The 23,239-nt window shown below is 41.1% G+C and overlaps 1 protein-coding gene across 2 annotated transcripts in view; it reads left to right on the top strand.

The window, feature by feature from the left end:
* Positions 1–23,239, top strand: part of SLC22A3 (solute carrier family 22 member 3) — an 86,329-nt gene that overhangs the window by 23,725 nt on the left and 39,365 nt on the right. The window contains exons 2-5 of one of the 2 annotated variants that reach the window (XM_036110040.2): positions 17,780–17,883; positions 20,231–20,343; positions 21,874–22,042; positions 22,908–23,025. In XM_036110040.2, coding sequence (XP_035965933.1) covers positions 17,780–17,883; positions 20,231–20,343; positions 21,874–22,042; positions 22,908–23,025 — 504 coding nt within the window. Of the gene's footprint in view, positions 1–17,779; positions 17,884–20,230; positions 20,386–21,873; positions 22,043–22,907; positions 23,026–23,239 lie in introns of both variants that reach the window. The other variant, XM_036110038.2, reaches the window with a different exon arrangement.

Here is a 23,239-nt window from a genome sequence, read left to right as displayed (position 1 = left end):
CTTTTTTTTTTTCATTATACCAGTTGCAGAAAATTTTAGAGCAACTATGAGGCAATATTCAATTGGCAAAAATATGATGGCAGTAGCTCACTTACTAAAAAGAGATAATTTAATGAAGTCAGTGTAATTATTAATGCTTATTTATTTAAAGGAAAATGACAAGAGTTTTAAAAACTCCCCCAAACAAGAGAATTTGGGGTATTTGCTGCAGTATACATCGATCCAAGTAAAAGCAGTTTAAGAAGGATCTGTGGCACCTGCTTAAATGAAGAATGTATATTTCAGCAATTTTTAAAAACTGCATTTCTTTGTATAGGGCTGCAGGAGCAGGGGGATGGCTATAGGTTGGGGTGTACTCGGGCATGAAGTGGTGGATTTGATAATCAGCCTACTGATGAGTATGAAACTGCTAACTTGCTCCCTGATCTCTAATCTCAGTTTCCTCGGCTGTAAAATGATGATAATAATCATGTCTAGCTCACAGGGTTGCTGGAGGGCTTCAAGGTGGCAGTGTGTACAAGCTAGCTGAAGGCCTGGAGGGCTTCAAGGTGGCAGTGTGTACAAGCTAGCCGAAGGCCTGGAGGGCTTCAAGGTGGCAGTGTGTACAAGCTAGCCGAAGGCCTGGAGGGCTCCAAGGTGGCAGTGTGTACAAGCTAGCCGAAGGCCTGGAGGGCTCCAAGGTGGCAGTGTGTACAAGCTAGCCGAAGGCCTGGAGGGCTCCAAGGTGGCAGTGTGTACAAGCTAGCCGAAGGCCTGGAGGGCTCCAAGGTGGCAGTGTGTACAAGCTAGCCGAAGGCCTGGAGGGCTCCAAGGTGGCAGTGTGTACAAGCTAGCCGAAGGCCTGGAGGGCTTCAAGGTGGCAGTGTGTACAAGCTAGCCGAAGGCCTGGAGGGCTTCAAGGTGGCAGTGTGTACAAGCTAGTCGAAGGCCTGGCATGCCGTGAATGGTAGGTGTCGATGGCCATCAGTTTCAGCCCCTGGATTCCAGATGTGAAGCTGCCCCGGTACATAGTCAGGTATCATCTGTGTCCTTATTCCCTGGCCCCTGGATATGAGGAATCACGGGTCCAGATCGTTGATGCTGCTCTGTAGTTTCATCTTGCTTACTTGGTTATTGTGTGTTTGGAGGCTCTCCTCAGTGACTCCTCCGTTAAGGGGCCTTAAAACAGGGTCTTTGTGAACTCCATCTATATTTTTGGTTTCAATAACTCCAAGTACTCCTAATGAAAACAATTTGTTTTAAAAATGAATTAAGAAGGGGCGCCTGGGTGGCTCAGTTGGTTAAGCGACTGCCTTCAGCTCAGGTCATGATCCCAGAGTCCCGGGATCGAGTCCCACATCGGGCTCCCTGCTCAGCGAGGAGCCTGCTTCTCCCTCTGACCCTCCCCCCCCCATGTACTCTCTCTCTCTCTCATTCTCGCTCTCTCAAATAAATAAATAAATCTTTAAAAAAAAATGAATTAAGAAGGAAATATTTTCTTTCTTTTTTTTTTTTAAAGATTTTTGTTTATTTATTTGAAAGAGACTGAGGAGGGGGGAGGGGTAGAGGCAGAGGGAGAAGCAGACTCCCCACTGAGCTGGGAGCCCAATGCGGGACTCGATTCCAGGACCCTGGGATCATGACCTGAGCCAAAGGCAGACCCTTAACCAACTGAGCCACCCAGGCATTTCAAGAAGGAAATATTTTCAATTCAGGGCCTTGTACCACTAAACATAATGTTGTCTTAGGTCCTGTGACATACTAGCATGGCTATCCTGAAGGAATCAGGGTCAAAGAGCATCCCAGGCCCGGAGAGGGAGCTGGGATGCCTTTCATACCTTCCTTCTAACCCACTCAACACCTGGGCAAGGACAGTGCAGGGCATCCTCAGGATTTGGGGACAGACACTGTTGGGCACGGAGGGTGCGTGTGAGCTAGAACACTATTCGGCTAGATAGATAACCAAGTTGGGTCTGCACCTCAGGTCAAATAATTCTAAACTTTACAGTCACAACAAGGAAATGTTGGCAGAGCTGGGCTCTCCAGTAGGAGTTCAGTCAATGATCCCATTGTCCCAGGACTTCCCCAGAGCTCTCTACCAAAATTCCTGGCCAAAACTCTCCCAAGATTAAGCATTTCTCAAATCTCTTTCCTGATTCCAAGCAATTGGAAATGTTATAAAAATAAATCTGTTGTCAAGTCCCATTTATTCTTGCTTTCAAATACAAACCACCAAGAGAACAAAAAACAAAGTAGAAGTGAACACAAGACACAGAATGAGGCAGAGGCCATCCACACAGGATGCTGAGAAGCTCAGGTTTGGCTCAAAGAGTTCTGTTTGTTTGAATCGGTTTTAACCTTGTGGGAATTTGCCGACTTAACACTGACAACAGCTTTTGCTTTTCTTGTTGGTTTATTTAATGCTGTGTTTCTCCTCGAAAACTTTTCATGGTCGGTTTGTTTCTCTCCTAATCAAATAGCAGTTATTTTAAGGGTGTGACTAACCTGGTGTTTCTGTCCTGATGCTCACTCCATGTGCACAGAATCAGAAACTATCTGAATAGGAAAGCTTGGACCTTCAAGACTATCTGTTCAATGTCTCTAATGGGAGGTGTGAACAAAATGAAGGCCTAGATGATTCTAGAATGGGGTGTCAAAGTCAGAAAAGTGGTAATAGGATATTCACAACAAAATCCAGTGATTTTTAGAAGTTTAAGAAAGACACGTGTTAAACTGGGAAAACACCAGAGATTTAAAATCTGTGAGCTACTTTTCATATTCGATTTTTTGTGGCACTGTTGCTGTGTTTCATCAGCATGGCTGACTATGTCATAAGAGTGTGTTCTTAGAAAACACAGGCTTTTGCAGACTTTAGAAGGTGTATATATTACTCCATGTTCAGACTAGATTATGAAAATCTTTGGCAACCGTGGTTTCCAAGTGGAGAAAACGTGGTGCCAGTGATTTTGAAACACAAACTAAAATCTAGTAAAATGTGATGGGTCTCCTTCTCCCCCCTGGAATTCCTCTGCAAGCAACATCTGATGGGCTTAATACATATTGGGAAATCTTTGACATATCAAAATGGCAGATTTCTAAAAGGGATTGGAGTCTAGCTGTGCTGGGAGAGGCCCCCGTAGTTAACAGAACCCACATCACATCCTCATATGGGAGGTGGGTAAGGGGAGTCTGTCCTTCTTTCCAAAGGACAGATAGAAAATATTATGTGTTTATGTTTCTCAAAAGGGATGGTTAAGCTCATTGTGGGATTTATCATTATCATTATTATTATTATTATTATTATTATTATTTAGTTTTCTTCTATCAGTTTCACCCAACCTGCAATCAGATGGCTTATGACATCCTTCCTGCACATTCCATTGGCTCTTACAGCCCAGAAAGCTGCCCAAATGTCACTTTTGTCTGTATTTGAGAAAATTTCCAGTAGCAAAATATTCCTTGGTTCTGTTTTCAAAATTCCAAGTAGATGTGATAGAACTACTTTTGGTACCCGTAAATGCCCCAGATCTCTTGCTGCATAATAGGTTCATTTGGTACCTTCTTTTCCTGAAACCAAAGAATCATAAAAGGCAGCGAAACTTTATTGTTATGATTACTTTTAAACCTTACAATGTTTCTAAAGGTAAATCCTGTGTGTTTTTTCCCCTTTAGTACTTACAGTTATCAAACAATTGGCCTATTTTTGTGCTAATCGTTGTGAGATTTCAAAGACAAGTCAACCCTCGTGTATAATTGCAGTTAGAGTTTATGAGCAAGGAACTATGACTCATGCTGTACACTTGCCATTGATTCTGAGTTGTAGCTCATTATTTATTACCCGCGCTCACAAATCATATGCAGATAAATGCATCAAAAGTGTATGTGCTGGGGCGCCTGGGTGGTTCAGTCGTTAAGCGTCTGCCTTTGGCTCAGGTGATGATCCCAGGGTCCTGGGATCGAGCCCCGCATCGGGCTCCCTGCTCGGCAGGAAGCCTGCTTCTCCCTCTCCCACTCCCCCTGCTTGTGTTCCCTCTCTTGCTGTGTCTCTCTCTGTCAAATAAATAAATAAAATCTTTAAAAAAAAAGGATATGTGCTGACCATGACACCTGTTTTTATTTTTCCCATCATCTAGCCTGGAGAGCCTTGTTTCCAAAACATGGAGTCATTTTATATATACTGATCATGTCCTTTACATGTCTTCATATCTCCTGATTATTTTAGAGGACTATTCTCAGGGAAGAGTTACAAAATCAGTTCCAGGAAGAACATGTGGTAACTTTCACTAACACTGGGGCTAATCTAGACAGATCCTATATTTATTTTTTAAAAAAAAACAGGGGTTGAAAAACCTTGGGCGGGGGGGAAATGGATTTCTATGGAAGATCATGCATATTTTATTTTAGGGGGTTAATGTTAAGAGTTTTACTGAAGAATCCATATAACTTAGCAAGTTGCTTTACATATTTTTTTAAAAAAACTTGTTTTGTAATAAGTTGGGATATGGGAATATATTTTATTTTCTCTAGCTTTTATTTTATTGTAAGAATTTTTATTTTATTAGAATTTTATTTGTAAGAATAAATTGTAAGAATATAGTGTAAGAATTTTATTTTAGAATTTTATTGTAAGAATATAGTATATAATACATTTTATTGTAAGAATTTTATTGTAAGAATATAGTATATAATACATAAACATACAAAATAGATGTTAAATGACTGTTTATGTTATTGGTAGAGTTTCCAGTCAACAGTAATAGGCTGTTAGTAGTTCATTCTGGGGGGAGTCAAATGAACATGAATTTTTAACTGCACAGGGGATTGTGTCCCAAACCCCTGTGTTGTTAGGGGTCAACCGGACATTCAGATGCTAGGATTCATGCTTTTCATGGGGAAGCTCACTCACTTAATTTCTAGCTGGTCCCCCAGTTTGAGGCTCTGGTCTCTTACATCCTTAGCCAATAGGGTTTTTGCTTTCTCTCACCCAAGCTATACGGAGGTTGGCAAATGCACTCAATGAATAAATGAAAAAGTGAATCTGGATTTTTATTTTCTTTTTCTAAGGTGAATTAAATTGGATAAAATTGGGATTTATCATACTTCGGCCCTAATAACATAATACCTACATGATAATATTGAATTTTCCACATTTAAAGGCCACAGGAAATGAGCTTTCAGACTATAAAATAATTGTAAAATGAGTATTTTCTTTCATAAGAAGACTAGATAGCTCCTACTGATAGAAATATGTCCTTCACAATTTTTGATTTTAAAAATTGTCTCCATCCCACTGGACTCATGGGAGATAGAACTGAATGAAGTTCAATGTCATTATGTGCAATGTTGGAATCGTGGAGTAAGAGATTTCTAACCACCAGAGGACCAGGCTAAAAGAGGCGGCTGTAAAATTGAGCTGTTTTCAGTGGCTCTATATCACAGGGGTGTCAGAGTTTGCAGTGTGAGCCCAGATAAGTTAACTTCCTGACAGCACAAGAGCCTACAATCTCTGGAAGAACACAAAGGATTCAGAGAGGCTGAAGTGACTATTACCTGCCAGCCTTAGGCCCTGTCCTTTGACATCTCGAGCCAGTAGGACATGCAAAGAAACAGGAAATGTAATTGTGCTGGGAGTGGTAGTGGGTGGAGAAGGGCAGTCAATAGAGACTGACTCTGGGTGGTACTGGGCGTTGGATTTAGCAGGCAAGGACTTCAATATTATTATCAGTAACTACATTCAACCAATTATATGATGTTCAAAGAACTAAAGGAAAAGGGGTCTTAATGAACGAGTTGATAATCTCAACAGAGAAATGGAAACTATTTTTAAAAAGGAAATTCTAGAGCTGAAAAGTATAATAACTGAGATGAGAAGTTCACTAAATGGGCTCAGTAGCAGATTGGAGATGGCAGAAGGAAGAATAAGTGATTTTGAAGGTGGATCAATAGAGATGACCCAATCCTAAGAAGAGAAAGAAAAAAGATTGAAGACAAACAGTGCCCCAGAGACCTGAAGGATATTATCAAAGTGTCCGGTACATAAAATCCCACTTCTGCCTGAGCATTAGGCTTCAGACCAAATAGGAATGGCAAATTCCGCCATGAAAGCTCACTTACCAGAACTGGATTTGCCAGGAGAAAGAGTGGACTTGCCTTAAGCATCAGGGCTTTAGCTGTACCTTGAGAGAGGTTCTTGATTTGTGTTTCTGCATTTTTAATTATTTCTTATATTTCATGTGAAAATAAATATTATTGAGAGACTTGTTTTTCCTAAATAGGCTCCATGCCCAACGTGGGTCTTGAACTCATAATCCTGAGAACAAGAGTCACATGCTCTACCCACTGAGCCAGCCAGGTGCCCCTACTGAGAGAGTTTTAAGAAAATAATCTTCCCACCTGACCCTCACTCATCTCTAATTCTGTACTAGAAATTATCTCAAACATAATTGCCAGGAAGAGCTCGCCACTCCACCCCATATCAACTTTTGATAGATAGTTGCATCCAACTCTTGAGGTCCCTTCTCCCTTCTTCCCCTTGCCATGCTTACATTATTTCCCTCAATCAATCTCCTTCCCCACCCTTCTAATATATGACTTTCCAGTCAGTATAGAATTTTTCCAAAGTGGACATAACTTTATGTTTTTCTAATAAAATACATAAAAATAGTACATACCCAATTCAAAAACAATTTAAAAAACACACACAAAAAAGTATGAAAAAAAAATTACCTATCATCCAACCACACAGAATCTTTTGATTAGCTTAATGAGTGCCCTTCCCTCTGACATTTCTGTATATTTACATAAATACAGATTATTTTATGTGCACTTTATATATTTTGTTAGACAAGGAAGTTCAGAGAGACTCAAAGCATGAGAAGGTCTTGATACACCATCGCAGGCTTTGAAGGTGGAGAGGGCCACATAGAAAGGGCCTGATAGTAGACACAAGTTGCTGAGAACAACTCTTGGCCTGCAACAGCAGGAAAACGGGACCCCAATCCCACAACCACAAAGAACTGGATTTTCCCAACAGCCTGGATGAGCTTGGAAGATTCTTCCCAGAGCTTGTATGTGGGAGCCCAGCCTGGCTGATACCATACGTATGAGAGACTGAGCAGGGAACACATCCAAGCCTGCCCAGACCTCTGACCTACAGAGCTATGAGATAATGAATGGGCGTTGACCTAAGCTGCTCGGTTTGTAGTAATTAGTCACACAGCAACTGAAGACTAATGCACTGAGCAAAACTAATACAGTGCCTGTGCATTCTTTCAAGAAGCCTGTAGCGATATCCCTCGGCTTCCCTGAAGGTGGCCAACAGTCGACGTTAGAGTGTCCAATTTGAAAAATTACTAATGTAAACAGTGTGTTAGATTCTGTGTTTCTCCAACTTGAATGTGTAGCAGAATCCCCTGGAGGACTAGGTCAAACACAGATTTTGGAGCCCCACCCCAGAGTTTCTGATTCAGTGGGTCTAAGGTAGACCCCAAGAATCTGCATTTCTCACCAGTTTCCAGATGATGCTGTTGCTGCTGGTCCAAACACGTTGAGAACCACTGTGTTAATTCAGTTAATATTATGAAAAGAATGATTTACCAAGATGCTGTATATTTCTAAAGCTCTACTTTAATGGCTTATTTTCTAGTAAAAAGAATATTTCTAGTAAACTGCTCAGAAAGATGCATTTCACTGTGAGCCTAATCCCCATTTAGCTGTCGCTTTATGTTATTCTTCTGAATTTAGTCATCTTTCCCTTTGAGGACTATAATCCCCCTTCTTCATTATTTTTATTTTCTTAGAAATCAGCTTTATCAGAAAACGTGGCTATGTTATTTTGGGACATAGCTTAAGAAGTCAACAGCAATTATCTGCAATAAGAATAAACACCAGTAGAATAAAGATTTACCTGATTGCAGTTATTTACTAAAGACCAAAGGTAAAAAGAAAGAATAAGTGCAGGGCCTCACTGTGTCTGAACAGTAAAGGTATGAGACCTGCATTGGAAAATATAAGAATCCAGCAAAATGGAGCTACAGGGCACTGGCTGTCAGTCATCCCAGGTCAAGAAGCAACAGGCCCCCACCCTTAGCCTCTCACAAAAGTTAACGTATTAGTCACTAGTTAGTGCATCATTTTGTTCATCTTCCCAGAACATTCATTGTCAAGTGATGTAATGAAGTATCTGAGATTGTAGACACTCACTTGGTTAAGAAGTCATGTGACTGGGTTCTATACAGTTGATCTTCAATCATGAGCCATTTTCTTTAAGTCTTGTACTAATATTGATCACCTTATACCTTTTTTTTGGAATAACTGACTGACTGAATCAGTCAGTGAACAAACATCTATTGAGTGTCTGCAAAGTGTCAAGCAAGTAAATATCGATTCCATCATTTGATCCTGAGTTCAGTCCAACTCAGGCCATGTGGTAGCTTTGGCAAGGGAGGGCAGAGCATCTTGACTGATGGTCCCCATTGCTGTTCACAGTGTGTGTGTGTGGGGGGGGTAATTCCCCAGAAGTCAGTCTGGCAGTCCTACTACAGAGATTTGAGTGGATGCTGGGCGACAGAACAGCTAATGTGTCCTGCATGTGGGATCCAAGACGCTTCTCTGTAATTCTGCTAAGGGTCTCTTCTAACCCATGGGTCTAGTAGGTCAGATACGTGTTCTTTTTGACCATTCTTGCTCCTAGTGTGGAAGGTGCTCGTACGCAGATGGTCAAAGCCTGGCTGGAGGCTCAGTTCCTAAATCATGTCCTGGTTCAGCTCAGGACCACCCTTCTAGAAAGGGGCACACCTGGTAACACCAGGTTTGTGGCCACAGGATCCTCTGGAAAGCCTGGCATCTGGGGATATACTCCTGAATCTCCAGAATTGGCTCCAACATGGAAGGCCAAGAGTCCAGAGAGTGAAGTCTAAACTAGCTGCTCCTGGATGAGACTTTGCATGGGTCTTTCCTTCTAGATGGAATTGCATTAAATCAAAGTGGCAATTAATATTTGTTTCCTCAGTAATTCAAAACTGATGACTCACCTATTAAAATGTATCATTTTGAATAGACTCCTCCACACACAGAATCATGAATTTAAAATAGAGTAGTGCTTGCTGAAAGGATCATGAGCTACTTCTTCACCATTCCTTTACCTGGGTTCCCTGAATAATAGAGCCCGGGACAAGAGCTTGCATACTAATTCTTTATCACGACCTGCAACCCCAGGGAAAGGAGAGTGAAGGAGGAAAGAGAAGAAGCAGGGATGTAGGGAGGGCAAACCAAGGGGGTGGAACCCCACACTAGCCACAGGTCCACCGCAAACACTGCCCGGTGCTCAGCCTTCAGGCATCTCCCCTGAGGCCATGTAGACCATTGGCATCTCAGAGTAGCCACAGTAGGGTAGGACTCCTTTGTTCTCCCATTGTCCACCTCCTGTTGGTCAGTCTGAACCACGAGGCTTCAGTTCCTCCCCACGTCTGTGTTGTCAGGCCCTCTCTGCCTGGGCAGCCAGCACATTTGAGGGTCCAGGCTGGCCCCTGGGTGGGTGTACCACGTTGTAAACAGGTCTTCGTGCTGAATTCCTCAGTCCAGGCAGTGTGGTGGCTGGCCTTTCCAGTGAGAGAAGGATCCGTGCTTTCTCCAGGATGCTACACTGGGGAAGCAAGATGCACCACTGAGGGAAATGCAGCTGTGCAGATCTGGATCCAGTATGGAGTTCACCCTGAATTCCAAGGGGCTGGAACCAGGAAGGGAAAGCTGTCTTTTTTTTTTTTTTTTCCCCAATAATGCTTCATTTTATACAGAAACTTTGAAAATATCCCGATTGATACGTGTATTAGTTTCTTAGGGCTGGCATCACAAATTACTACAAACTGGGTTGTGTTAACAGCAGAAATTCATTCTTTCATCATTCTGGAGGCCGTAAGTTTGAAGTCTGATATCAGAGGCCTGCTCCCTCCAAAAGCTCTAGGGGAGAATCTGCTCCTTGCCTCTATTCTATTCTATTCTATTCTATTCTATTCTCCTCTCCTCTCCTCTATTCTATTACCTTCTGGTGTTGGTGGCTATTATGGGCTGAGATATATTCATCCCCACTCCCAATTCATATGTACCTCAGACTGTGACTGTATTTGGAGATAGAATCTTCAAGTGGAAAGCAAGCTGAAATGAAGTCATCAGGGTGGGCTCTAATCCAAATGGCCAGTGACCTTATTAGAAGAGGAGGTCAGGACATAAACACACACACAGACAGAGCCCATGCAAAGGCATGGGGAGAAGGTGGCCTACAAGTCAAGACTTTTCTACAGGTCAAGGGGAGAGGCCCGGCACCAACCCTATTGACACCTCGATCTCAGACTTTCAGCCTCCAGAATGCTGACAAAATAAATTTAAATTTCTGTTGTTTTAGCCGCAGCCTGAGGTACTTTGTCATGGTAGGCCCTCAGATGAATACGCAGGTGATCCTTGGAGTGGCTTAGTGGGCACCTCCTATGCCTTCCCTTGCTGTTCTCCCCCTGTGTGTGTCTGTGTCTCTGTTTTCTCTCCTTGTAAGGACACCAGTCATGGGATTAGGGCCCACCCTGATCCAGTATAACCTCATTCTAGTTACATTTGCAAAGACCCTATTTCTAAATTAGGTCATATTCTGAAGATCTAGACAGACAAAAATTAAGGAAGGACACTATTCAATCCAGTATAATATGCAAAATATGCAAAAATTAACTATCCCCAGGCAGGTATTTACATAGCTGAGAACCTCTACACCAGTGGGTTTCAGTTTCAGCTGTTCATTGGACTAGATTCTGATTGAATTGGGTCAGGAGGGGGTTAGACATTTTTTCCCTATTATCCCAGTAATTCTAATGAGTAACCAGTGTGGAAAACCACATTTTAAAACCACCAGTAAAAAACAAAAAACAAAACAAAACAAACCACCAGTAATGTCATTTACTATTATCATTATGTCACTAATCCTAATGCAATTGGTAACATTTATCAGACATTTAATATATCTTAGGCATTGGGTAAAATACTCTATATATTTTATTTCAGTGATATCGTCAGTCCAATCCTTACCCTCATTTTATAGATGGGGACACAGAGGGTCGAAGAGGTTCAGGACACAGGGCTAGCCGTGTTAGACCACCAGATGGCTGACCCCAGCACTGTGGCTTCTCTGCCCTTAGATGTGCACAAATGCAGAACCTCTCATCATCCTCTCGTCTGTAGACATCCTCAGTTATGCAGGGAAATCATAAACACTTTAAGATGAGTAACTGCATGTCTTCTCTACAAAGAAACAGAATGGTCTGAGCACCTAAGATTGGAGGGTGAGTGGTAGAGCATAAGTTAATACACAACCAGGCACTATTACTATTATAGTAAATTCAGTTTTGCATTTCTCCTAATTTCACAAGCCCACAGAAAAAGCCATGCACTTAAAGAACATCTTTCCATTATATTTTGAGGTTTATCTGCTTAGCCATACCTGGAGGCATGGCTAATATCACCCTTGGAGGACAGCTTAAGTGAGAGCTTATATGAGCCTTTTCTCACCTATGGCGCCTCTTCGTGCCAAGCGACATGGCGTGCCGGGTGTTCTAAGCGACAATGGCAGACGTTAGGTTTCTTCTCCTGGTCTTGCTCTCATCTCCCTGGAATCTTGTTCTGTCCTGGGGTCAGGACATCTGTTCTGGGTCTTTCCATTTACAACCTTGCAGATTCTTCCTCTGTCTTCTAGAACTTTCTCCTCCCTCTGTTCTGAACTCTCTTGATGTCTCTGGTTTCCTGAGAAAGAAACTGTCCTACCCATGGGACACACACTGCATTCCTGTTGAGTGGAATAGAGACCAGCGGTTCCTCAGCTTCAAATCAGAGCTTGACACCCCCACATGCTGCAGGCAGACCTGAACCTCGTTAGCATTCACGCTCCTGTGACTTGGGCTGCCCATCACTCTGCTCGAATACCTTTCTTGTCCCCCTTTTTTCCTTCTAAATCCAGCTCATTGTTGAAGAACCAGATTATGTCCCACCTTCTCCACAAATCTGACTGCTTTGGACCCACCAGTCATTCCTTTCTCTGAGGCCCTCCTGCATTTTATAGTCAACCCTTTTCAGTTCTGATCTCAAGTGCTCCACATTTGCTTCACATACGTTGACCTTGGCTCTCAAAGCCATGTAATAAGCTCCTCACAAAGGCAGAAACCAAGTGTGCAGATCACTGGTACTTCTCCCAGCCTCCTCTGTATAAGCACACCACTGGAAGCTTCTGTAAATGCCTGATGTTTAGTTCTTACAGCTGCAGTTTATTGTGATGGTTTGTACATATCAGAAAATCATTAGCTGTTTGATAGTAAGATGCCCATATAGGAGTGCCTGGTGGCTCAGTTGATTAAGTGTCTGACTCTTGATTTCAGCTCAGGTCATGATCTCAGGGTCGTGAGATCGAGCCCCGCATTAGGCTCCATGCTCAGCACAGAGTCTGCTTGAGATTCTCTTTCTCTCCTTCTGCCTCTGCCTGCCCTGCTCACACTCTGTCTCTCTCTCTAAAAAAAAAAAAAAAAAGATGCCCGTATAAGTGATCAGATCATGTTAAAGAAATTTTCATTATGACTAGAATTACTAATGATATCCTTTCCCCTCACGGAAGCCCAGCCCATATTATCTTCTTTATGATGACAATAATTTTTAACCATTATTAGGCTCTGTTACAGTGGCTTGGTGTTGATTAGCAATGGAACCTGCCCATGGAGGTCAGAGTGTAATTGGCCGATGCTAAATGTAGCCAGGGCACCCCACACCTGATGTCAAACCAAAGGCACACATGCTGATTTGATTACCAATGAAGAGTTTAATGGCCACTGGTTTCGAACTGAAAGCTGATTCGGAATTGTTCAATTGATAACTCATCCTTGGAAGATGGAAACCGAGGCACGTATGGTCATTTGACGTCAGCAGTACAAACAACTCCCACATCAGAACAAACAACTAATGAGTACTATTCCTCACAGACGTGACCGAGGTCAGACAATGTGATGTCCTCTAACCTTAGACCCTCTTACCTGACAGTTTGTTCCAGAGACATCTGTGGAAAAGCCAGCCTCTAGTCATCTGGGTCCACTCTCTGTGGCTTAAGGAGCAGTCAAGTCCCCTCCTGAGTTTCTAAGTCTTTTGCACACCTGCATTATTTTTACCTTACTTATCACCTCTGACCTTTATATGCTGGAGATGTTCTGTTGCTCTAGTCTTAAGGATGATTTAGAAATCAAAACTTTAACATGTATCTAACAGTAACTTGTCCCAGCATTTTTTATCATTGTAGCTCAAATTAACATAATGTCTATTTGGATTGTAACAACTAGGAAAAGCTGAGAAATACCCCTGGTTAGAAGCCCTTCAAAAGTATCTAATTAGGCTGGAGTTGTGCTTTCTGCAAAATGAAGCAGCGTAAATCTTCCTGCATTACATGAAGAATTACTTGAGTGTTTTATCAGATTGGCTTTGTGCTCATGCCAAGGGGAGTAATTCTCTTTGTGTAAAAGTGATTTTGAAGATTAGTAAAACAGAATGGGTACACATGGATTTATGAGTTTTTAAAAATAATTTTTAAATGTCTTTGCATGTGTACACTTAAAAAATAAAAAGGAGATATCTCACTTGTTCTTGATAAATGGCCTTAGGAGAAAGACATAAATGCTTGTGTCCTTGATTCAGACTTTGGTGAGCTTGACAAGAGGTAGGTTTTAGGTCTCCTTGGGAACTACAACAAACTTTTAGTACTTTATTTCAGGAAAAAGTCCTTAGGGGCGCCTGGATGGCTCAGTCGTTAAGCGTCTGCCTTCGGCTCAGGTCATGATCCCAGGATCCTGGGATCGAGCCCCGCATCGGGCTCCCTGCTCGGCGGGAAGCCTGCTTCTCCCTCTCCCACTCCCCCTGCTTGTGTTCCCTCTCTCGCTGTCTCTCTCTCTGTCAAATAAATAAATAAAATCTTTAAAAAAAAAAAAGTCCTTACCCTATGAAGCTCATGGGCTTCATTGCCTGGTAACCTCTCTTTAAACATGAAAACAGACCCAGAGCTGTTACCCTTACCGTAGCAGGCAGCGAGCTCTGAGCTGCTCAGGAAGTGCTGGGCCCAGGAGGCAGGGGTCTGCCTCCTGCATGTATGAGTAAGAGCCAAAACCAAGCCCCTGAATCCTTGTGTCTGCTGTGTTGGTCCCTGTACTGGAAACACAAGCGTGTGTGTGTGTGTGTGTGTGTGTGTGTATTTCCTTACATAACTTAAGTTACTTTATTTTGTACTTTTGATAGATAGCAGGCTCCCAGTCTTCAAGGCAGAAATCAGGCTAGGTATTTCAAGCAGGAAGGGATTTAGTAAAAGGATTTGGATTTGAGTTGTTCTGGAAGGGCTAGAAAAGCACAGAGGGGAGAGATTAGGAAGGTCAGCACCTGCAGAGCGCTTGCCCTGCTCCCAGGCATCATGGAGCCTGTGGGCCAGCATCTCTGGGCCCCCATGTGGAAGGGGATGGTTAGAAACGCTGATTGACCTCTAAGCCCCCAGCCACTGTTGTCACTGCCACGATTAAAACTGGCACTGCTGCCACATCCAGAAGCAGAATCACCACGACCTCCTTCCTGTTTTCTGATCTTGCACTTACTCTCCCCTCCCCCACTGGCAGAACCTAAATAGAACCTGCTGGCAAGGGGTTCTGGGAAATGTGGTTTCCACACCACCAGCCCGTGGGATGCAGAACAATAGGTAGCCCAGATGGCATCATAGTACTTTAGAGAATGTTATCGCAGAACTTTAACCACTTAGATGTTTATTTTCAGTTAAAATATGAAAAAGTATTTATTTTAATATGAAATATGAAAAAATCCTTTTTGACAGTTTCTCTTAAGGTCGAGTGAAAAAGATAATTTTATTTTAAAGAATATTTTGTGGATTTAAAGACCATGGGGAGGATATTTTAATTCATACAATTCAAAAGCAGCTGAACAAATTCATTGAAAGGATAGCTCTTGCTGGGCCTTGCTATGTCATCTTTGAAAAGCTTGCCTGCATCCCTAGCTAATCCAGTTATCTGAAGTACAGCTGGAGGAGGCCAAGTCTACTCTTTGGGAATTTCTGTTTGACCCTGGCCGCTACTTTTCTGAAGCAAAATGTTTTCTCTGGCAGTTAAATTGCCTGTTTGATTTCTGAAATCTGATATACTTTTATTCTTGGTGCATTCTTTTGTTTGTTTGTTTTTATTTTAATTCCAGTGTAGTTAACATACAGTATTATTTTTTTCTCTTTCATACATTTATTTTTTTATAATTTCTTTATTACGTTATGTTAGTCACCACACAGTACATCATTAGTTTTTGATGTAGTGTTCCATACAGTATTATGTTACTGTCAGGTGTACAGTATAGTTCCATACATCACTGGTGCTCATCACAAGTGCCCTCCTTCATCCCCATCACCTTCACCCACCTCCCCTCTGGTAACCACCAGTTTGTTCTCTGTAGTTAAGAGTTTGTTTGTTTCTTGATTTGTCTCTCTCTCTCTCTTTTTGTTTTGTTTCTTAAATTCCATATATGAGTGAAATCATATGGTATTTGTCTTTCTCTGACTGACATATTTTGCTTACCATTATACTCTCTAGCTCCATCCATGTTGTTGCAAATGGCAAGATTTCATTCTTTTTTATGGCTGAATAATATTCCATTGTGTATATATGTATATACCACATCTTCTTTATTCATTCACCTATTGATGGGCACTTGGGCTGCTTCCATAGTTTGGCTATTATAAATAATGCTGCAATAAACATAGGGGTGCATATATCCTTTTGAGTTAGTGTTTTTGGACTTTTTAGGTAGATACCTTGTAGTGCAATTACTAGATCATAGAGTAGTTCTATTTTTAACTTTTTGAGGAACATCCATATTGTTTTCCACAGTGGCTGCACCAGTTTGCATTCCCACCAAGAGGGTTCCTTTTTCTCCACATCCTTGCCAACACTTGTTTCTTGTATTTTTGATTTTAGCCATCCTTATAGGTGTGAGGTGATATCTCATTGTAGTTTTGATTTGCATTTCCCTGATGATGAGTGATGTTGAGCATCTTTTCATGTGTCTGTTGGTCATCTGGATGTCTTCTTTAGAGAAATGTCTGTTCATGTCTTCTCATTTTTGTAATTTGAAAAAATTTTTTAAAGATTTATTTATTTGAGAGAGAGAGAGAGAGCAGAGGGAGAGAGAGAAGCAGACTCCCCGCTGAACATGGAACCTGACACGGGCTTGATCCCACAACCCTGAGATCATGACCTGAGCCGAAGGCAGACACTTAACCAACTGATCTACCCAGGTGCCCCTCATGTCTTCTGCTCATTTTTTAAATTGGATTATTTGTTTTTGGGTTTTGAGTTTTGTAAGTTCTTTATATATTTTGGGTACTAACCCTTTATTGGATATGTCATTTGCAAATATCTTCTCCCAATCTGTAGGTTGCCTTTTAGTTTTGTTTATTGTTTCCTTTGTGGTTCAGAAGCTTTTTATTTTGCTGTAGTCCCAATAGTTTATTTTTGCTTTTATTTCCCTTGCCTCAGGAGACACATCTAGAAAAATATTGTTACAGCTGATGTCAGAGAAATTACTGCCTGTGTTTTCTTCTAGGATTTTTATCGTTTCAGGTCTCACATTTAGGTCCTTTATCCATTTTGAGTTTATTTTTGTATATGGTGTAAATAAGCCGTCCAGTTTCATACTTCCGCATGTGGCTGTCCTCTAATTGCATTCTCTATATGTTTAATTCCAATGGGAAATTATTTCAGATAATTAATTGTCTGCAATTTTACTTAAAATAAAATTGTTGTGCCCTGAGAAAGCAGTACCTAAATGGAGAACTTAAATGGCCTGTTGGTTAATAGAAAAGTAAAACTAATTTTGATGGTAGATTGCTATGTGAGTCTCAGCATGTAACTGAGAAGGAGCCAGAAGAATTGAATGATGTTGCTCTAACACAACTCTCTCCATTCTCATTAATTTACTTATACAAACAAGTTTTCCTGGCACATAAACTTTTAAAAATGAAAAAAGGGAGCAGAATTGATGTTTAGCCTTAACTGGTTCTGGTAATAAACAATCTTCCTCCACAGATTACATGAACCAGCTGGAAAACCCCAGGCTTTCTTAGCATTCTTCTAGAAATACAGAGGTGCATTTCCAACAAAATGTTATTCTGTGTAATAAATCTTCTTCAAAATTCATCATATTTTCTGTTTTCATCCGTTGTGGTCTACTAACTGTAATTATAACTCAATGGGAAAGAATGTGAATCTTTAGAGACATTGTCACAGGAAAAAATTTTTTAATTAAATGTCAATTTATATAGATAATTTTTACACACAGAACTATTTATTTACCTCACCATTAATGCAATACACATTAAGGCAAAACACAATAAAACATTTTCTACTTATAATATTAGGATATAAGTATGTGGGAACAAAAATAAGAATTCAAAGAGAAAAAAAGATTGACTTCAGATTGAGACTATTGAAGAGCTTGTTTTTACTGGGTGATGGTAGGTGGCCAATGGCTCCAGTATTTAGACTATTGGATACAGTGAATTACATCTTTGGCAGTTATTGAAACTGACAAAACATTTATGCATCAATATAAAATATGCATGTGATACATTTAAAAATTTTAAGGAGTGGGTTTGGGCAAAAATGTTTAATGATCGCTGATTTGGACAGAAGACCAGGTGTCTTGAGGATAAGCAGGGTCATATGTCTCCCATGTATTTGCTTTGTTTCCCCAGTTTGACCTCGTGTGTGTCAATGCTTGGATGCTGGACCTCACACAAGCCGTCCTAAACCTGGGCTTCTTGGCTGGAGCCTTCACCTTGGGCTATGCAGCAGACAGGTAGGCACGGAGGTGACAGCGGCTGACAGCACTAAAATATGATGCATACGTGTGGAGATGAAAATGATGTTAGCCATTAGAAAACAATTTTTGCTAAACTTGGAAAAAATCTTAATCTCTCTACTTGCGACATTCATGCTTATTTGGTTGGACTAATTCTCTCCTTGCTCACCTCCATCTCCTTACTCCTTGAACTGCACAAATGGATGGGGCTGCTCCCAGTGGGTCTGCAAGCATCTCAGTGGAAACGCAAACACCAGAAATGCAGTAACTTCATCGTGGGGCCGATGGATGGCTGGCTGAACACAGCAGAGGCGATTCCATGTTCTTCTGTAACTCACTGGTTGTGGTCTGATTAATTTAGTCAGAGTCAGCTCCTTCCAAATATGTTTCATTTAATTTTTTTAAGAAATCCTTGTATTTTATTCTCTAAGTTAAAAATTCTGCAGAAAAGAGTTTTTTCCGAAGACTGTTAAAAGAACTTTATCATTTAACATTCATAAATATACCAGTTAATGGCAGACGTGGTGAGTGTGTATATTGAGGATAGTCATGCTTTCTATTCAAATATTCCTGTTTGAACCATTATTGATGTTGGTTATTGTATTCATGTTGAACTATTCCTTTATCCCAATTCTAACTATGAAAATATGTGCAGTAATTTAATTATTCTTTCTATACCCCTTAGGACAGGAGTAGAAAAGCTTTGGCCATTGGCCGTGTCTGGCTGAACATCACTCTGGTCACTCTAGCCCAGCCTGGGTGGGTCCTTGTGACCATGCTCATGGTGCACAGTGCTGAGCGTACCTCTTGGAGAACTGCCCAATGCCATTAATTAGCTAATTGTAGATGATAAAATGCCCCAAATGCTTTCACCAATAGATGGTCTGCGTTTGACCAGACCAGGACTTCAAAGTGGGTAGAACCCTTGGTTTCTTTTTCTGCTCCTTCATCTGTCTCTTAGTTCTCTCTTGCAGTCCCCTGACACCCTCTTCTGCGTATGACTTTCTCCTTAATCCTTGTGTCTGATGCTCTTTCCCTGTCTTTTATCCATGTCTTTGTCTGTGGTTTCTTCTTATAGCCCTTCCCATGCATCTTTCTTTTCTTAATCTCCCCACACATCACTAGGGGAGAACCCTAGCTGGCTACAACTCGCAATGGAGTCACGTCTTTTCAACACGTATTTCTGATTTAAACATTAGGTTTTGCTGCTTCTGCATGTTTCTCTCTCACAATCAGTAAACATATCTCCAAATAAAAGTAACTCAACTAAAGGAGGGGGCTCTTTCTACCTATGTTCTAGCAAGGGACTGAGTGGCTATCCTCAGAGATGACTCAACGCTTTGGAGAGGAAGACAGCCGTGAATGAGTCTGCCTCACCGCAGGGCCAGCCATCTGTCGGCTCTTCTCCTTTGCATCATTGAAGGAAAGGACAAGAAACAGTGTAATAGGCCACCTATCTATGAGAGGACAGTGTAGGAAGAACAGGCAGTGAATTTCAAAACCTCGATAAACCAGGACTACTTCTGTCTCCACTCCGCTGACGGGAGCAAGATGCTGCATATGTGAATTTGGTGGGAATTTCTACGGGAAAATGTTTTTGAATCAAATCTCTGAAAGGTCATGGATGACAGATTTCCACCAGCCAATAATTTGGCACACCTATACCGAACCACTTAACATCAGAATCCCAGAATATGGCACACAATAACGTGTGCCCTTTGCCTACCCTTCTAATCATAGTTATGTAAATGGTGAGGATAAAATGCAGAACTTAAGAACAGCTCACACTGGTTGTGAACTTCATAGTTTGTAAGGATCTTTCACATCAGCTTCTCATTTGAGCCTCTACAACCTCACCATAGAAAGGGAGGGGGGAGAAAACAACCCACAAGCAAACAAACAAAATCTGAGTCTTGGATTGCTGAAGACATGGACCCAAGGTCGCACGGCTGGCTGATGGTTGAGCCAAAACTGAAGCCTGGGGCCTTTTCCCTTCCCCCTTCCCACTCCACTCACAAAAATGCTATAAAGTGTCCAAGCTGTGCCACCAGGGAGACAAGACGTGATAGAGAGCGTTATCTTTTTGGAAACTGCAATCCCAAAGAATGTATTCTGTGCTTTACATTTTGTCATGTCATTTCAGAGGCACATGTTCTTATTTGCCCTGGTTTTGCTATAAAACAAAATGTAGAATTTTCAACAATCCTGTACCTGGTAGTAATGCAGTCTTAAAAACAAAATTTCTATACTTAAACCTCTTTTAACAATACTTCTAATGATAGTCTTTCTCATTGTGTCGAAGGAAACGTTGAAGGTGACTTCTTCCTCTCTCTTTCTCAAAAAGGTACGGCAGACTAGTCATTTATCTAATATCCTGTTTCGGTGTCGGCGTCACCGGTGTCGTGGTGGCATTTGCACCCAATTTCCCTGTGTTTGTGGTCTTCCGCTTCCTACAAGGTGTGTTTGGAAAGGGGACATGGATGACCTGCTACGTAATTGGTAAGACATTGCTACGCCTCCGTGTCTCTGACAGCCAGGGACAGGTGGCTGGGCGGTGCCGGCCAGTCAGCCCTCCTGGGGCTCCTATGCGGAGGCTTGGCGGCTGCCACAGTAATGATCTCTGCAAATAGGAAGGTGCGGGGGTGAGATTCTGACTCTTGGGAAACTAAAACGCCACCTTGCCAAATATGGACTATCACAAAGTACTTGGGTGAACCACTTTCTAGCACAGCCATACCACTAGCACGTAATATTGCTTTGCTTTATCAGAGATTAATTTTTATAAAAATTTCAGCAGTTCTTGAAACATTTTTAACGCATTTTCTGTGTATATCTGTGATAGGGTTTGAGATGACATCCCTGTGTTCTCAAATATTATTTCTTAATTCTATTCCTTTTGTTCAAGTGGAGAACTTTTTACCGTGGAGGAGATCTGACCTAAAAATGAGAAGCTCATTTGTGAACCTTTGCTCTCTTCCGTAACTAGAAAGTTTGACCTTCTGGGTATGAAAGAAAGAAAACTTTCCTGTTGTTCTTTGTTCATTTTACTGGGAGAAGTCCTGGCTGCTACTTTGGTTCTGTCTCTAGTGATATCCAGAACCAGCTACCTACTCTAAGAGTCACAGTGGATTTGTGAGCAGGGAGATGCAAAAGCTCCTTTTCGATTATTGCTCCAGATCGTTAAGCTTCTAGTCCCTTCCATTACTGCTACACAATCTCTCCCCAAGCAGTGCCCACTTTGGGGACACTTTGAAGATCTTTTTATGGGCGGGGAAGGAGAGAGTACTGGGAGGTTGCCTGTCGCTGGCTGGGGCAGAAGGGATAATTTTGGAATATGAAGCGTTTTTAAGGAGATCTGAGTCTAGGTGAATTTTCAAAGTTGTGATCTTAGGGCACAACTAAGATAGCATATCGGAATAGAATTAATGACAAATAGAAATGGATGAGTTGGGGGGGTGGAGGGGGGAAGGATGCCAGCGGTAAAATTCTCCATGTGATTTTTAAAGAAATATCACATAAATGGAAAGTCCAACACCGTGGAGAGAATTATCACTTGATAGAAACCATGTGGTGATCTTGAAAAAATTATTTGTAGAATTATAATGCTCATAAATAATCTCCTAAAGAGACTATAATATGTACATCTTTAGAAATACCGTGATAGAAATCTAGCCAATTTATTCTAGTTCTGTGTTGATAAAATAGTCATCATTTAAGCTTTCCTAAAACCAACACATATGTTCTTTGTATACCCAGAAGAGTGCTGGGCTAGGTGTGTGGGATGAGCGTGGTACGTGCTTGCCAATTAACTGGCAGAGAAGAGAGTGAGCAGAAAGCATGGCTCCAGCATGTATGGAAGACTTGGTACCTTTAAGAGTTCTGTAGCATTCTAGCAATGCCGATGGATATGACAGATGTAACATCTCTGTTTGTTTATTTTGGAACTGATCTCGACCTTCCCTAACCTCTGTGTTTGTTTTCCTTCAGTAACGGAAATAGTAGGTTCAAAGCAAAGGAGAATTGTGGGAATAGTGGTCCAAATGTTCTTCACCCTTGGAATCATAATTCTCCCTGGAATTGCCTACTTTATCCCAAATTGGCAAGGGATCCAGCTAGCCATAACGCTGCCCAGCTTTCTCTTCCTCCTTTATTACTGGTAAAGTGGTTTTGGTCATATTGAATTTATTCTTATTCCACAGAAATGTAGAATCTGCACTTCTAAACCACCATAAAAATGAAAGCAACTAAGGAGATTTCCTAACATCTCCAGAGTGACTATGGGCTTTGAGTATTTCTAGAGAATTTGAGAATTTATAGAGATTATTGTTAGACTAATAGTTGTTATTAACATAAATTAATAAAGTACCCAAACAGAAAATCTAAATAGAGTATTAATTATGTTTTGTTATTTTGTAATATCTTCATGAACACTAGAAGGCAACAAACCATATCTGCCAATATTTCAACATGCAAATTAAATGCAATGAAATAGATTTGCTTCTCTGTGTGTTCTATTAAGCAAATTAATATTATTTAGGAATCTTCTGAGGAATAAAGAAATGTTAAGAGCATGAGAAAATTAAGTTATCAAAAAACTACAGGTTATGTGCTTTTGACTCTTATTGTAGTGAATGTATTTTGATCATTCCTCTAATTTAATTTTAATATATGGGACAATCAGTTTACATGAATTGGATCTTCACCTCTTCCTAAATGCTCATTATACCCCAGTTCTCTTCATATGTGTAATCGAGGACACTGTGTTCTAGGACAGCCTGGGTTTACAAGAGCAATGCATTATTGATTATTTTTATTATGACCAATGATCTAGTTATCAAGGGAGCACTTTTCCCTTCCATTATAAATTTTCTGAGATAATCTATGTTGCAGAGAGCCTAAACTCTCAATCTCCTAAACTTGTACCTAATTGCAAGATCCATTTTGATAGAGAAACTCAAGTCGTTAACTTTTACGTTTTGAAATTACTAGATAAAACTCAAAAAAAGTCCTCTTCTTGCCAGGGTGGTTCCTGAGTCTCCCCGCTGGCTGATTACTCGGAAGAAAGGAGATAAAGCATTAAAAATCCTGAGGAGCATTGCCAAGTGCAATGGGAAATATCTCTCACCAAATTACTCAGAGGTAATCTTATTTATTACTAGTAACAAGCATTGTTGAAGTGGGTGAATTGATTTGTCTCTTATGTACATATTATCAAAGAGCTGACTAAATCGTTTTTAGTTTGACTTTAAAAAGGGAGGGGAAAAAAAACGCTTGGGGAGAATCACAAGGTGCATTAAAGAAGACATGGTTATGGAATTGTGATAGCACCAGAGTGAAGGTCAACTGGTCCCTT

The sequence above is a fragment of the Halichoerus grypus genome, chromosome 9, assembly GCF_964656455.1.
Source record: "Halichoerus grypus chromosome 9, mHalGry1.hap1.1, whole genome shotgun sequence".
Lineage (NCBI taxonomy): Eukaryota > Metazoa > Chordata > Mammalia > Carnivora > Phocidae > Halichoerus > Halichoerus grypus.
Note: the sequence above shows the minus strand (reverse complement) of the source record. Positions and strands in the feature narration are given on the sequence as shown.